The sequence below is a fragment of the Pleurodeles waltl genome, chromosome 3_1 (assembly GCF_031143425.1).
Source record: "Pleurodeles waltl isolate 20211129_DDA chromosome 3_1, aPleWal1.hap1.20221129, whole genome shotgun sequence".
Classification (NCBI taxonomy): domain Eukaryota; kingdom Metazoa; phylum Chordata; class Amphibia; order Caudata; family Salamandridae; genus Pleurodeles; species Pleurodeles waltl.
In genome coordinates, this window is record NC_090440.1 from 1943157059 (window position 1) to 1943173756 (window position 16698).

Sequence of the window (16698 nt, forward strand, 5' to 3'; positions counted from 1 at the left end):
TCCCAGACAGTATCAGGACTATATCGATGTATTCCAGAAGCCAGAAAGACCTGAATTGCCACCCCACAGAGAATACGACTGTGCCATTTCTTTAGAGCCAGACACTGTAGTTCCTTTTGGGCGGATGTACTCCCTCACCGAACCAGAGAAACAAATTCTGAAGGAGTACCTAGATGAGAATCTACAAAGTGGGTTAATAACTCCCTCCTCTTCACCCGCCGGGGCTCCTCTTTTCTTTGTACCAAAGAAAACCAAAGACCTGCGTCCCTGTATCGACTTCAGAGGGTTAAACAGGATCACTATCAAAGACCGGTATCCGCTACCCCTCATCAAAGACATCTTAGAAGCAGTCAGAGGAGCCAAGAGGTTCACTAAGCTGGATCTCCGAGGAGCCTATCATCTGCTAAGAGTCAGAGAAGGTGATGAGTGGAAGACCGCCTTTAGAACACCTTTTGGTCACTACGAATATAGAGTAATGCCCTTCGGACTCACTAATGCCCCGTCCATCTTTCAAAGATTCATGGATTCTATCTTTTCTGATCTTTTGCAACAAACAGTGGTAGTGTATCTTGACGATATCCTAATTTATTCGGTTCATCCAGAGGAACATTCCAAACACGTCCGCCAAGTCTTAGAAAGACTCCGACAACATCATTTGTTCTGTAAGCCTGAAAAATGCGAGTTTGATCAGATAGAAGTGAAATATTTGGGATACTGTATAGACCAAACCGGAATTGCCATGGACTCAGACAAAGTACAGGCTATATTGAACTGGCCATCTCCTTCTTCCATCAAGGAGACTCAATGTTTTCTGGGACTAGCCAACTTCTACCGGCAGTTCATAGCAGACTTTGCCCAGAGAACCAGCTTCATTACTCAAACCCTCAAAAAGGAACACCTAAAGAAAGGTTTTTGTTGGACACCAGGCGCTGAGTCAGCTTTTCAGGACTTAAAGAAAGCCTTTAGTCAAGCCCCTATTCTTCGACACCCAGACACTAGCAAACAATTCATTGTTGTCACAGACGCCTCAGAAAGAGCCATTGGGGCTGCCTTGTTACAAAGACAAGACGATGATGACCTAGAACACCCTGTATTCTATCTATCCCACATTCTATCTGATTCTGAGCGAAACTATTCCGTGCTAGAACGCGAATTACTCGCCTTAAAGGTCGCGTGCACTGAATGGAGACACTTTTTGATGGGATCAAAGGAGCCCTTCGAAGCCCGGACCGATCATAGAAATCTACAGTGTTTAAGAAATTTCCAGTGCCAAAATAGCCGGCAAGCTCGATGGGCCTTCTTCTTCAGCCAGTATGATTTCTATATCACCTACATCCCTGGTTCTCAGAACATCCTGGCGGATGCCCTGTCCCGACGTTATCCTGGGTGCGGTGATTCCGCGGTTCAAAACTTATTCGACAACAATAAAATCATAGGGGTAGCACAGACCTTTTTAGATCAAGTTAAGTCTGAATATGCCCGGCTACACGAAACAGAACTAAAGAGGTTACATCCACAGCTGCACATAGATCATGACTACTATTATCATGATAAGGCCCTGTTTTTACCCACTAAAACAGTGCAAATCGAAGCCTTACACATGTGCCATGATTCTCCTATTGCGGGTCATCGAGGAGTGAAAGCGACTCAAGATCTTTTGCTTCGCTCTTTCTGGTGGCCAACTCTCAAGGCTGACACTGAGGCATATGTGTTATCCTGTCCTACATGTGCTCAAGCCAAGACACCCCGAACCAGACCTGTGGGCTTACTCTGCCCATTACCTGTTCCCCCAGGCCCATGGCTTACCATATCCACCGATTTTATGTGCGCCTTACCTTCCTCAATGGGAAACCACGTCATAATGGTAACTGTGGACTCCTTCACCAAGATGGCCCACTTCACGGCCTTGAGAAAGTTACCCACGGCAAAGGAGTTAAGTCAGGTCTTTACTCAAGAAATTTTCAGGCTACATGGGCTACCCCAAGTTATTATATCAGACAGAGGTCCCCAATATATCTCCCGTTTCTGGAACCAATTCTGCAAGATCTTGGGGATCCAGGTGGCCTTGTCATCCGGGTTCCACCCTCAAACCAATGGACAAACAGAACGACTCAATCAGGGTCTCGAGCAGTACTTACGTAGCTTCTGTAACGCTACACAAAGTAATTGGGCTCCCTACTTACCGCTTGCCGAATTCTCCTATAATAACTCTCTACACAGTGCCTCTAAAGTCTCTCCTTTCTATGGCTCCTATGGTTTCCATCCCAGGGCCTTCCCAACTCCCCTGAGAGACAACTCCAACCTTCCCGCCATCTCCTCTTTCGTTCGACAGCTACGGGGTATACAGCGAATTATCCATTCTAACCTTGTGTCCACCAAGTCCCGCATGAAGACAATAGCAGATAGGAGACGCTGTGCGGCTCCTCTATATCAAGTCCATGATAAGGTCTGGCTCTCCTCTAGATTCCTACCTCTCCGACTCACCCAAAACAAATTCAAGCCCCGCTTTTATGGTCCCTTTCTCATTCTCAAGAAGATCAACCCAGTGTCCATGCGTCTTCGCCTACCTCGGACATGGAAGATCCACCCAGTATTCCATGTCTCGCAACTGAAACCTTACCGTCCTGATCTCTTTCATAGGCAGTTGCCCTGTCCCCCTCCTTTGTTGGTTGACAATGTGCCTGAATACGAAGTGCAGGAGGTCTGTGACTCTCGATTTTTCCATGGGCGCCTCCAATACCTTATTCATTGGAAGGGGTACCCTTTGAGTGAGTGTTCCTGGGAGGATGCCTCTTCAGTCCATGCTCCTCTTTTAATCCGCCGCTTTTTTCGGCTCTTCCCTCACAAACCCGGGGCCTCGGGGAGGGGGCATACTGTTACACCGCAGCGCTCGCTGCGGCCGCGGGCTCAGGTTGCCGCGGTGCGGCACGTTAATTTTGCCGCGGCCGACGCCCGGGCCGCGGTAGACGCCGAGACAGACACCCAGGTCGCGGGGGTCGCCGCGGCTCCGGCGAGGGCCATAAAGGCTCCAGGGAGCCGGTCTGGGGGTCACGGCGCTCGCCGCTCCCCCTTTTTTAAGTTCTGCCTTAAAGGCAGACGCGGCAGAGCCTGAAACCCCGAGGGGGTTTCAGGCATGGCCGCACACAGCGCATTTATGCGCTTAACATTTATTTCTCTTGCATGTATTCACCTGCCCACCACCACTTACCGATGTTCCTAGGACAAACCGAACCCTTACACTGGGGGTTCTTTATACTTGCCTTTTTTCTCTTCCCAGCATGCTTACCACTTCCTCTCTACCCAGCATGCATTGTCTAACACACATACCTAATTCATTACTGTTTTCTTTTCCCCAATCCAAGATGGCGGTGTTCTACTTCCTGTTTCCTGTTTCCTGTCCAGGGGTATTTAAGGGGATTCCAACTGCCTGTTCATTGCGTTGCAACACTCCTTGGTGATAGTCACGCTCCTATTTGATATCCTTCTGCGAATCCTGTCTGTTCCTGATTTGCTTTGTTTTCCTGCCTTCCTGAACTGCGGTCCTAATACCCTGGTGTCCTCCTTTCGTTTCAGGGAGTTCCTGTGGAGGTTTTTTACCCTACTGGGGTTTTTCCTCTGGGACTCCTTCTGGAGGGCACGGACTGTAGTGGTTCGCTCATACCAAACAGCACCGTGGCTACCGGAAGGGGTCGCCCCTACCTCGGCCAGAGCAGAACCCGTTGGAACAAGGACCGTTCCCCTACGCCTCTCCGCTGCGAGGGTAAGACCGTTGAGAACCGCGACATTGAGAGCCATACTGCAAGATGAAAACGCTTTCTTGGAAGACTGGTCCATCTTTTTTGAGTCCCTGTCAGAAGGCACCCCCGGAACAGAGCCTGGGGCGGTTCAAGATGAACATGAAGCCTGTACAACCAGGCTCTCTGGAGTCGGGTGCCTAGACAAAAAGCCTGGATCTGCAGGAGCCACACGATATCTGCGTGCCACTGTTCTGTTAACGGCCGAAGATGACACCGGCTTCTTCCAGATCTCTAAAATTGGGTCCAACAGAGCCTCATTAAATGGCAGAAGTGGCTCTGCAACTGTCGAAGCAGGATGTAACACCTCCGTCAATATTTTGGGTTTAGATTCAGACACCGGCAAGGGAAGGTCCAAAAAGTCAGCTGCTTTTCTTATTACAGAGTGGAAAGAAGCAGCCTCCTCTGTATATTCTCCAGGAGATGTTAAGTCCCACTCTGGAGAGGTGTCTAAACCACTTGCCGTATCCAAACCCTGGAGATCTCCCAGAGGTTCTTCAATCTCCCCTTCCTCCAGGGCCTGCTTCCGATACTCTTGCTCCTCAAGGAGGCGAAGAGCAAGCCTCCTTGAATGAAGTCTGGCTTCAATCCTCGGCGTCGACAGGGCGTCAGCCGACGTCGATGCCTGACGCGATCCTCCGATCCATCTGATGCCGGATCTATCGCCGCCGTGGACTTCTTCGGCGCCGACCGAGGCAAAGGATGAACAGGAGAAGAACTCTCCGGCGCCGGAACAGCAGATCTACTCGGCGTCGCAGGCTGTGAAGTCGACGCCAAAGGTACCGGTGCCGAACCAGCACCTCCCAAAGGAAGGAAGGGCATGAAAGGTGCCGGACGTAAAGGAGCCGGAGCACCCATTTTAAAGGCCAATGGCCCCGAAGGACCAGCCGGTCCACCACCTGGAGCCATTTGTTGGAAAATGGGAAACATCGCATTTAAAAATGCGGAACTGTCAGCACCCGGAGCCGGGAAAGCCGGATACTGCAGAGCCTGAGCTCGAGGTGACAACGGCGCCGGCCCCAGCGTCTGAGAAGCAGGTGAGAACTCCTGACGTTGAGGAACCTCGAAAACAGATGGTGGAGTCATAGGCGAAGTCGGCGAGGCCGGTGATGCAGCAGGCGTCTGCGGCTGAGGAGTGATGGTGGGACTAACCTCCCATGTCTTTCGGCGTCGAACCGAAGGCGACTTCGAGCGTGACCGCTCCCTACTCGACCGGCACCGAGATTCACGATGGCGCCGGGAATCACAGTGACGCCGGTGGGACTTAGGTGATGATGATTTGCGCTGATGCCGCTTCTCCTTCTTTTTGGATTTCGCCAAAAAGAGTTTCGCCTCGCGCTCCTTCAACGCCTTTGGGTTCATACGTTGACAGGAGTCACATTTCTCCACGTGGTGGTCGGAGCTCAGACACCACAAGCAGTCTACATGTGGGTCCGTCACCGACATCTTGCCTCCGCACTCCCTGCAGGGCTTAAATCCTGACTTTCGCTGAGACATCTTTTTTCTTTTCGAAGAAAGAAACAGTAACTGTAACTACGCAGAGTAGAAACAGTAGCTCCCTCGAAGAATAACCGTCGTTTGAAGGCACGGAGAAAAGGGAACTGACGTCGGCGAGGACCTCTTATTGCCTGTATGACGTCAGACGGCGTCGCGTGGGCAATTGTGACGTCCTCGTCGACGTGCAGAAGCTAGGAAGAAAATTTCCGTCGGAAGCTGGCGAAGGGGGAAAATTCAATGAGTGAGGAATCCACAGGTAGTTGTATCCATCAGAAATTGTCTATTTATGACACATCTGGGGGTACATGAAACAACCTTGAATCATTTAATTTAGAAATAAAGAAAATGAGGGGGATTGTCAAAGAAATTCTGATTAGTGCTCTAGACATAAAATGAGGACATATTTTTTCTAATTTCCCAAACATATTTTTTTATCTGTGTCAGTAAAACATTTTGACATGGAGACTGAAACATGCATTTTCAACAACAGTAGTGCTCTGTCAATTCGCTCGCTAGTGATCAACTGCAGCTTCCCACAGTGACATAATGAACAAGTAGGGCTCTCTAACATTCTGCATTTATGACAACACTGTGGCACATCGGAAACCATCTTGAAGCATTTCCTTTAGAAAAATTAACAAAATGAGGGGTTCTGTTTTTTATACAAATTATGAGCTCTAGAAAGCTAAAATGAGGACACATTTTCTAAGAGTTCTCAAATATATTTCTTATCCAAAAAGATGTACTTTCAACACCAGCAGCAGTATGTCATTTAAATCCCCAGTGTTTTACCACTGCTTCCCACAGTATTCTAATGAACAACTTGAGTGCTAACATTCAGTATTTATGACAGAAATGTGGCACACCTGGAACCTTCTTCATGGAATCAAAGGTGTAAAAGCTACGTCACTTCCTTTAGAGATGCACAAAATAAAGGGAGTTCTTTATGTCATAAAAATTATGGTTGGTGGGTGTAGAATGCACAAATGAAGACACATTTTCTTCGAGTTCTGAGGTATCTTCCTCTGCCATTTCAGAGAAACATTCTGAGATGTAGAGTAAAACATGTACTTCTAGCAGCAGTCTGTCAAATTAACTTCAGTTTCCCACGATGTTCTAATGAACAGCAAGAACACTAACCTTGTGTATTTATGACAAAAGTGACAAAAAGTATCTGAAGCCATCCTTATGGAATCAAAGCTGTAAAACTTAAAGCATATCATATTCTTGAGCAATGAACAAAATGAGGGGTTTTTTTTACATAGAATTTGTGAGTAGTGCTGTAGAAAGCTAAAATGAGGACATATTTTCTATGACTTCTCAAATTCCTTCCCTCACCTAGTTCAATAAGACATACTGACATACAGACTAAAACTTGTACTTTTAAACACGAGCTGCAGCCTCCCAGTTCACTTCCTATTGATCAACTGCAGTGTTATCATAAAGTTCTAATAAGCAACTAGAGCGCAAATGTTCTGAATGTACGACAAAAGTGTGGCACACCTAAACACCATCTTAATGGAATCAAAGCTATAAAACGGAAAGCATTTCGTACAGAGGATACTGCAGTAATGAAGAAATGAGGACATTATTTTTATCATAGAAATTATCGTAAGGGCCCTAGAAAAATTAAATGAGGTCACATGTTGTATGAGTTCTAGGACTAAGCAGCAGTCTGTCAATTAAATCCTTAGTAATCAACTACAGTGTCACAGTCTAATTCTAATGAAAAACTAGACTGCCAATATGTTGTATCAAGACAAACCTGAGGCACTCCTGAACACTATTTTGTTGGAATATGAACTGTTGAATTTAAACCCTTTCACAAAGAGCAGGCTGAAGTAAATGAGCACTGACATGTTAATGCATGCATGAAACCAGAGGGTTAAAAATGTGGGGTGTGTGGGTTTATAGTATTTTGAGGCACAATACATTTTAACAATTGCCTAAAATAAGTTAGAGAGAAGTGTCTGCTTAAGGACAGCATTCCCACTCCACATCTGTATACTCAGCCTAACCATCGTCTAAGTTGCTTAACTTCTCCCTAATTTTAAACCTGTAACATTTTTCAAGAAAGAAATATATATATATATATATATATATATATATATATATATATATATATATACACATACACTCACACATATATATTTTTTTCACTAAAAAAAACAATGTTTAAAGTGACATTAAAATTTGCTAATGAGATCTTATCTTATGTTTGAAAAAAACTAGAAATTCACTGAACAAACAATGGTTTAAGCGATGCTATTGTTAGGTGTTGAAATAAGATAAAAACTAAAGTTTAAAACCCAAAATATTTATGGAATTCACCACCTGTAGTTTACTGACTTAACTATTACTTGAGTTCCCCGCCATGCACTACTTACGACCTCATATAGTGCATCACTCAAGACATGTTAAATAACGTCATTGATGACATCCTACAAGTCACTGTGACACTGTCCTATAGAATTTGTGGACAAGGGCAGTAGCAATATGACCTCCCAAACAGTGTTCTGCCATTGTGCCTCGCACGTCCGATGTCAATGGGATGAGCAGAAGAGAAAATTCAAGCCGAAATTGACAAATCAGGTGAGACTGTCAATAAAATATGCCAATTACAGCTAAACTGTGTTTTTTGTCTATGAGGCTACAAATGCAAGGCTACTGAGAGCTGAGACCAGAACACCTCACATTTCACATATTGCACTATACAGAGGCTAGCACAGGACAACTTTTTCCCTGCTCACTTGTATTATTCTACAACCAATAACAGAGATTAGAAGTGCTTCAGCAGTAAACCAAACCAGATAAGCTGACCCACCTAAGCAGCCTGTCAGGATTTCTCCCATTTTTCCAGTTCAGCTAGTTAACCCTCTATCACAGTCCCAGAACGCCAGTGACTAGCACCTACCTCCAGGCGTTTGACTTGAGTCCTCTCAAACTCCAGTTTTGTGTCCAGCTCCCGTATCTTGGCTTCTTGCCGGCTGACCAAGGACTTGTCCACCATGGACTGCTCCAAAAATTCCAGCTGGCTTTGAAGGCCTTGCATCTACATAGGAGAAGAGAGACGTATAGCGATAAGTGATAGCCTAAGTACATCTTACGTTCATGACTGGCTAAGGCCAGAATACCTGACTGTGTCTGTCCAGAAGCCCAGATGAAATGTGGCCAGGATCCTTCACTGTACATGACAATATTTTGGAATTAGAAAGAGGGAGATTTAAAAAAAGTAACAGAGAAATGTATTTCCGGGTCTGTAGGCATGTATGCTTGCTGGTGTACGTCTAGTGAATATAAGTGAGGAACATATAGTAAGCCAGAACAGGGTAAGGCCAGGGAGACCAAGCATGTTATGTCTTGGGATAAGGTAGTATTTAAAATAAGCATTAGCATAGCCACCAGGTCTTGCCTTTGGGACCTACTGGCTCTGTCCGTGCCTTTAGGCAATGATGTACAGCCCTGGAAGCAGTTCAGCATGGCCAGAAGTAATGAGTGAACAAAGGAGTGACATATTTTGTAAGCACATGCATGCGTGAAGAGGCTATGCTCCACAGGAAGGACAAGCACAAGATTGACAAGCTGGGATAAGGAAAGCCATTGAATAAGAAGCAAACAAATGAGGGTGACAATGAAGCCAACCAATGGTAAGCAGTGGGTGGACGGTAAACCCCTATAAGTTCTTTGTAAGCTCACAGCAGGTCTTTTGCACCCGGTAAGCTTGTGCTATCTGGTAGGTTCAAACTTAAAAAATGGCTGGCCACACAGAGGCCAAGTATAATAATCAGGTGTGTGGCAAGCCAAGTAGCACTAGCATGGATACAGGAACTAAATTGGTGTCACTGGATACTTTTGAAACTGTGTAGGCTTGTGCTTTTGAGATAGAAGACAAGATTTGAGAGGAGGTTTTAATGGCAGCCTTTGGGTTCCTGTGAGGTTGTTCAAAAAGAGGACACAATGTTCTTTTGTACATCCATGGTTCTATGTTATTATGTGTTACTCACTGGGAGCTGTGCCTAAGAGGGAACCAAGCCAGTTTATCCTCGTATATAGCTTTTCGCAAAAAGGGTACTAAGTGAACATTGCCTTTCATCTGGGCAGAGGTCCAGTGTATTGCACCTCTCTTAACTTTGTGTTACTAAAGGTAACAATACTAGGTAAGGCCTTCCAGCTAGCTAAGTAGACTAGCAAGCCTGCCTTTTTAATGATTTTGGTGCACCCAGTTGATTCAAGGTTGACAGGTTTTCATAGCCTAATGATCGCACAGTGCCATGGTCACACCTTGATGATTTCAGCACATTTCAGGAATTAAGTGCCAGTAGCACTGGAGGAGCGTACCCCCTTTTATACAGTTATGAGTGCAGTTAGAATGTCTCTGGAGGAGCGTAACCTCCCTTATACAGTAATGAATTCAAGTAGAAGGCCTCTGGAGGAGTGTGACCCCTCTTATACGGTAATGAGAGCAGGCAGACATTCTTTAAAGGAGCAAAACTTCTTCCCTACAAGAATCAGAACAGGCAGAAGATCTTCTGAGAACTGTAACCTCTCCTATACAGTAATGAGAGCAGGCAAGCAGATCGCTTCAGAGCGAAACCTCCTTCCCACAGTAAGGCGTGCAAGCAGAAGATCTCTTGAGAAGTGTAAAAATGTGTTCATAGGAGTTAAATTAGAAAGTCTCAGTCCAGGCTATTCATGGGAGAGCCACAGCACTTCTCATGAGCGAGATGCATTGCCCACTGGACAATCTCATTACCTTTGTTCTTTAAATAAGCAAAAGAAATTGGCTACTCCTGCATTGTTGAATAGTGTGTACTGGAGGTTAAGCAGCACAAACCTGTAATCTTTTTTCTAAATATCGGTGGTGCGTAGGAGCCACTTTTTAAAGCAAAGTTCCCTCAGTGAGCGGTTTGGCAAAGGCACAGTGCTCTGAAGGGGTTTCTCAGTAAGGACTCTGCTCCCCTACAGCAGAAACCAAAGCATCACTTTAGAAAAAGAGGCCCTTTAGCAAACCTGACAAGGGTAAAGCACTCGGCAAAGTTCTGTCCTGTGAAATTGTAAATGTTGATTTTTTTATATAGCATTTTTATATATAGGTCTTAGGTGCATTTATGGGCAGATAAAGCAATTTGCCAAAGAGCACACACTTCAATCAAACGTGGAAACAATGTTTTCATGGTCTCCGTGGTTTTATGGCAATGCCAACAACATAACTATGTTGCATCTTTTGCCTTGCAGTGAAGCTTGTTTTACTGCCGGGAACAAAAACTCACTTGAACAAAAATAGTGAGCGGAGATGGAGTCTTCTGTACCCAAAGGATGGGTGTTCAGAACCTTTATCTTCAACGGGGAGAACAAAATTCCTCTCAAATAGGACAGAAAGGTTGCAACAATCCCGACTAGATAATATGGGTGTACTTCAGCTCTCTTGTATAACTCGCGTAACATACGGTCGTGTCTACTGAGGGTAAAGAGGCGGCTTGGCCATCCGGTATTGAATGTCACTGATCCTGGTTAACTAACACCTTACCGTCCATTTGGCACACTGTGCTGGTGCATAATCAGTGCTTTAAATGGGCCGATACTGTCCGTACTGAGTACCGGCACTCTTATTTTGAGGGGGAGAGTACCGGCACATCTCAAGAAAACCGTAATACTATTAATTGGAGAGTACCGGCACGTCTCAGAAACAAGCAGGTACTTTACTTTAATTTTTCCATTTCAAGCACTGTGCCTAATGAAATACAACATTCAAGTGCCTTCCAGGGCACGTCACCTCAGTGCCTTGAGTGCTACAACCTCCCAATACTTTACAAGGCACACGCCTCAATGCCTGTCAGGGGACAGCATCCGTTGCCTCCTGGAGAGGCAGCCGGCCCTGGTGCCTGCCTCTTTGGCCACGGCATGTCGGGACGTCATACTCATGAATTAATGCCCCCATTTAGGGGACAGTGCTTCCCGGGAAACATCACCCAGGTGCCTGCCAGTGCAAACATCTCCGATGTTTCCGCAGGGACTGTGACTTGATGACCCCTGGGAATGAACGTTTGGGTGGCTCGTGGTGCACGGCATGTTGGTGTACTTTAAACCACACTGTTCCTGTACATCCGTAAACGCGGAATCAAGACCCTCTCCAGCCACAGCATCAGGGGGCGGCAGCATCGCGGGAAGTTCCTGATATGTATCATAGCCGACTCCGAGGCCGACATATTAGAGCGCGTAACAAAGCTTTTGAGAGCAGTGCACGTATCCTGTGTGCAGCAACGGGAGGGGGAATCCATGCCCCGTTGATGGCGGCCTCCTCTACAGGGTGTAATGATCTCAGACTAAAACCAACCTCTCCGGTGCTTTATTCCCCTCATCGATCGAGGATTACTGGCCGTGCTCGCGCCATTGTTTTTCTAAATCAGTTCCCGCGCGGGGCTTAATTGGAAAAGATGCGGGAGTGAAGCTGCGCCTTGCACGGGAATTTTTTGAAGCCCGTTCACTCAGCGCGAAGGCTACTAGTAATGGAGAGGGGCGGAAGGAGGGGACAGGCCGGGATTCAAGAAGCCGTGGGGACGACACACCGTCACACACTGGGCCAATCTACAAGGTAGCATGCGTAGGGACAGAGGAACACGTACGTGTTCAAAGGGAGCCGTGAATACCAGGAATAGTTCATTCAATCTGCTGTGAGCTATGGGGTATGGCACCGAACAGGAAAGCAAGCTAATGGACAGAACACGCCAGGTTGAGCAGATGCCAGGGTCCTACTGAAAGAGCGCACGACTCTCAATTGTGGGGAGCGGAACTCATTTTTTCTCAACAAGCTTGGAAATAGCGAGAGACTAGAAAACAGAAAGTCGAAGAAGAGAAAGACGGAAATAGTGACAAAGATATGAACTGCAGGCATGAAAGCAAGAGAAAGATTAAAGAGGCATGAGGTGGAATCAAGACTAAGTGGCCTTGGTATTTGGCTCTCCAGATACTCGACAGCGGAAGCCACTGGCTTCTGCGCCAAACACACACTTGGCCAGGCACTTACTGGTTTACAAAGTAATAACTTGAAGGGGTGCTCTGGGGGTTGATGCCAAAAGCGGGTTAAGCCAATCCTGCAGGCAGGCGCGTCACAACAAAGAGCGTGGGACATAATAAGGGGGCCTGATATCGCATATTTTCCGCAGAAAATCACGGAATCTCAGTGTGGTGTACATTTTACAATAATCTAAAAGACATGTAGAAAACGTTGATTTTTTTTCCACATTCCACTAAGTTGTTTCCAGAATGCACCGCCTTACTTCCAAGGGAGCGATAGCCTGATGTCCGCAGGCTTCGCTCTCTGCAGACCCTCAGAATCGCCCAGAGTCTGGCGAGCGGTCGTCAAGGCAACGCTAGGCGCAGGTGTGCGCGTGACAGCGCTCCATGACAAGGCTACTCAGGCGCGCGGAGGCTAGCGCGGGGGACTCACGTGAGGCGGCGCCTCAGCGAGTGTGCTTTGTCTGCGCGTAGCGGCGCGCCTGCCACTGCGCGGAGGAGTGCAAGCAGGGCCCCGGCGCTGTGCCTGGACGCGCGTGCTCTTCTGTCCTTGTAAGTCACCTGCGTGTTAGCTTCGGGCCTCTCTGTACATGCGCGCCAGTGCCTGCATGTCTGTGACAAGTGAGCGTGTACTCATTAGGACTTCAGAGTATGGATGGAGCGTCTCCCCTAATGCTCGCCAGGTGTTTGCAGTCTTCTGAATCAAGTATATATGTCGATGCAGAGCACCGGGTACGTGTTTTAGCATTAATATTGTCATGCCATAAGCGTGGGCGTTAATGTGCGCGTATTTCATTGCCATAGAACGTGCATTTGGCAGTTTAACTTACCCTCTGTGTTTGGGATTGCCTTTTCCTGAGAAAACGGGTCTACTCTATATCACGTTAGTAGTTCGAACGTAACAGAACAGAAATGCTAAAGAGAGGTCACATCAGATGCGATATGCCCGTTTCACTTCTTGATAAATGCAAGGCGAAGAAGACGAGAACAGCGGTACACGGCAGGCCCAGATTCACAATGCAGTACCAGTACTGTGCCCAGGTGACCCTGGCAAAGGTGGGCATATGCGACATGGTGGGAGACAGGAAGCGACGGGCTGGATCTTTCGAGCTGGACGAGGTGGTTTTCCAGGCGCCAGTAAGGAAGACAGCTATATGTCTAAGGGGAGTTAGGTGGCGGGTACCAGGAAGGATAATGATTTGAATTGGGAATATGCGCAAGGTTATTATACGAGTGCTAACTTCCTCGAGGTGTGTGTGTGTGTGTTTACCTGACCACACGCATTTCCTGCTAATAATTCCACTGCCTGCCTATGATTTTCTGTGCATACTTGTTAGGTTTATATTGCGCAGCAGTAGAATACAAGTGCCCTATCCTATGTTTTGATCTCTTCAATGTGTGATGTCTGATTCATTGCCACCTCCCACCCCCATAAACCAGATCGCCAGGGGTCCAACTCTACTGACTGCTGCTGGACAGGGGACACCAAAAGTGGAGCCAAGATTTACCCCCGAGGCAGTAAGCTGCATTGAACGGACTATTGCCTGGATAAGGCTGTCTTTAATGGATTGGGGGTAGGTCTTTGTGCACTGGGGCGAGGTCTCATGACTTTCCTTGTAAACTCCAGCCTTTTGACCATAACAGTACCTTTATCCTGCAGCCATTCAGCCTGACTTCGAGACTGGTACTGCCAAGGAACAGTAACAGCAAGACACAGTAGAGGTCTGCCCAGATGACTACGTGCAGGAAACAAGTCCGGTCAGCAGCACGACTAGTGACTGCCTACCAAGGGTATACCCACCATGCTTTATCACCTTCTTTCGCTCCAGCTGCGCAAAAGGTGACGTGCCACATGATATCCCTTCATCAAAGGATGCATCTCTTGGTCCTGCATTCTGAAAACAATATACCTGCTCTGCTTAGGCAAGCATCAACCCCCTCACCCTCCACTTATTGTATGAACTCCGAGTATTTGCCTGCGGAATACCAATCAAACCCTTTACCACCACTAGGTGGTGGGGGTCTAGCTTAGCAGCCCTTGAGCCAGATCTAATAATCATGATATTGCAGCTTGTCTATTAAATGTCTGTCGTACTCCACCTTCAACACCTACCCAGTACAGACAAAACACAGAGGCAAGAGGGAGCCCCAGGCTGCTTTAAATCTCTTTCGTGCCCAATGAATGCTAATATACAGCACCATCCGTCAAGTGGCCAATACCATAACCACCAGCTGTCATCAACCTTAGGCACAAAAAAAACAGCCCTGTGATGGCCAGGGGCTTAGAAGTGGGGCGGCTTCATTGTGAAATGACAGGGACCTCTGTTAATTGAGGAGCAAAGAGTCTTGAAGGACTTGCATATCCTCTAATGCTTCATTTAAGATACTTTGTTTTACCGACTGTTGTATTTGTAGTAACTCTCACTTCCTGGTACTTTTTAAAGTAATCGAGTGAAAGGTATTTGTACCATTGAGCCACTCATGTTTCGAAGCGCAGAGCTGAGTAATCTCTGAATACCTTTGTGATGCCAGCCCACGGTTTAGCATTGTCCATACTTGAGCAGGTGGAAGCTGCCTTCTACAGTAGTTTGGATTTTATAACTTCCGAGTTAAGCGAGCTAGAGACTTCTGGGGTTCACCTGAGATCACCATTTCAGTTCTTCTAATAACTTAAGCCTGGTTCAGGAGTGAGGTGGATGGGCATGAGGTATTTACCGCATCCAGTAAGTTCGATAAATACCTCCAATTTAAAGTTTTCACTCGGAAAATTAGGCATTACTTGTGGAATTCGGGGCTGACTGCACTCACTATTTCCTGGGAATTTTAAGTAAATATCAGAATGTTTGACCTGCCGAAATGTATTTGTAGAAAATTGTGTGAGATGTGGTAATGACAACTATACTCGAAAATCTGATATGTGCGGATTTTAACACCCCACTCTTAATCGCGGCCTGCTTTTATAATAAAGACACATTTGTTTTAAAATCAACTAGTGCTTCGGACGTGTGGCATTAATTGACTGAGCGAGCTCTGTGTTACACTGTATGTATGACAGACCTTCCCACTACCTCCCAAAGGCTGGGCCTCGTCTGCTTGAGCACAATTTGTATGAAGCGATTTCTCGGTGGCCAAATCTTCGCAGACCTAGTGCCCACGGGGTTAGACCTGCAGGGAGAACATGGGGTGCACCTTGGAGCCTGTTACGTTGTCAAACCATCAGAAGGATCCAGAGAAAAAGCCTGGCAGTGTGCTTGTGAATACCCGATCCCACATTTACCTGTATTAAATCCCTCTCTGCCTCTTACTCAGTACGTCCCCTGCATGCCTGTTCTGTTCTTGTCTCTGCCTTAGGCTGCCCTGCGCACACGCCTCCGGGCCCGAACCCAGAGCTGTGTACCTGGGGTAAGGTATACCGTGTCCGAGAGGGGTGTCTGATAATCACCTTCTCCAGCAGCTCCTGCTTCTCCTTGTTGGCCTCCTCCAGCTGAGATTGCAGGTCATTGATCTGAGCAAGGTCGCGAGAAGCCTGTGAAAACAGAATATAATGGTTGGTTTACATAGGTACAACAGAGGCCATGCAAGCTTTCCTGGACTATCTATGCATACCCGGGGATACACGCAGGCGGTAGTGGCGACTGGTGAGCGTGGAGAATTGTCTTGGACAATGAGAGCATTGTATACAAGCATCCCGCGCGTAATGCCGTGTCACGGACACCGCCAGCACGGCGTACATCAGCAGCTGTGCATTATAGCTTGCTTTAATGTGGTGCTTTGTGCCGACTTTGAGCTGCTTCTAAGCCCTATCATCAACAGTTTTAAACGCTGTATATACCAGCTGTTCTCCAATTCATCGGCACTCACTTTTCCCATCTTGGAAGGATGGATCTCCGAGTTGTACTTACCGGGAGTGAAACTCATGATGATCAGATCAACGGGAGATCTCAGCAATGGGCGTTTAACCTACTGAACCATCTTGCCAGCTTGACAGGACTATTTTCAACTGCACAGCACAGCAGTGATGTGTTAGCAGTTACTCACATGTTCCACCACCAAACACTCGTGCAGAACTACAGTCACCTCTCACCCAGCACCAGTCACCCGTGCCAGCTGGTCACTCCTTCCTTCAGTACAGAGAGAGGATTATTACCAGCACTGTGCGCTCTCTACCACCTTCACACCCAGCCCTGACAACACAACCTTCCCCTGCTAGCAGTACATGCCCAATTGCCAATCAGACACCAACTCACGCAGCAGACACAACCCCATAAGCCCCATACCCACCTGACAGCACAACACGGACAGCCTCGTAACCACCGATTCAGCAGAACAATCATGCCTGCCAACACTACACTCTCCCCTGCTGCCGCACATCAACCCCTGCCAGCACAACAAC

The 16698-nt window shown here is 47.0% G+C and overlaps 1 protein-coding gene across 11 annotated transcripts in view; it reads right to left on the reverse strand.

Annotated features, from left to right (window-relative positions):
- The window catches only part of MYO18A (myosin XVIIIA), an 805500-nt gene that overhangs the window by 140495 nt on the left and 648307 nt on the right, over nt 1–16698 (reverse strand). For all 11 annotated transcript variants that reach the window (XM_069226228.1, XM_069226223.1, XM_069226221.1 and 8 more), the window contains 2 exons: nt 15748–15831; nt 8206–8343 (listed from right to left, as the gene is read on the reverse strand). In XM_069226228.1, the coding sequence (XP_069082329.1) occupies nt 8206–8343; nt 15748–15831 (222 nt within the window). The remainder of the gene's footprint in view (nt 1–8205; nt 8344–15747; nt 15832–16698) is intronic.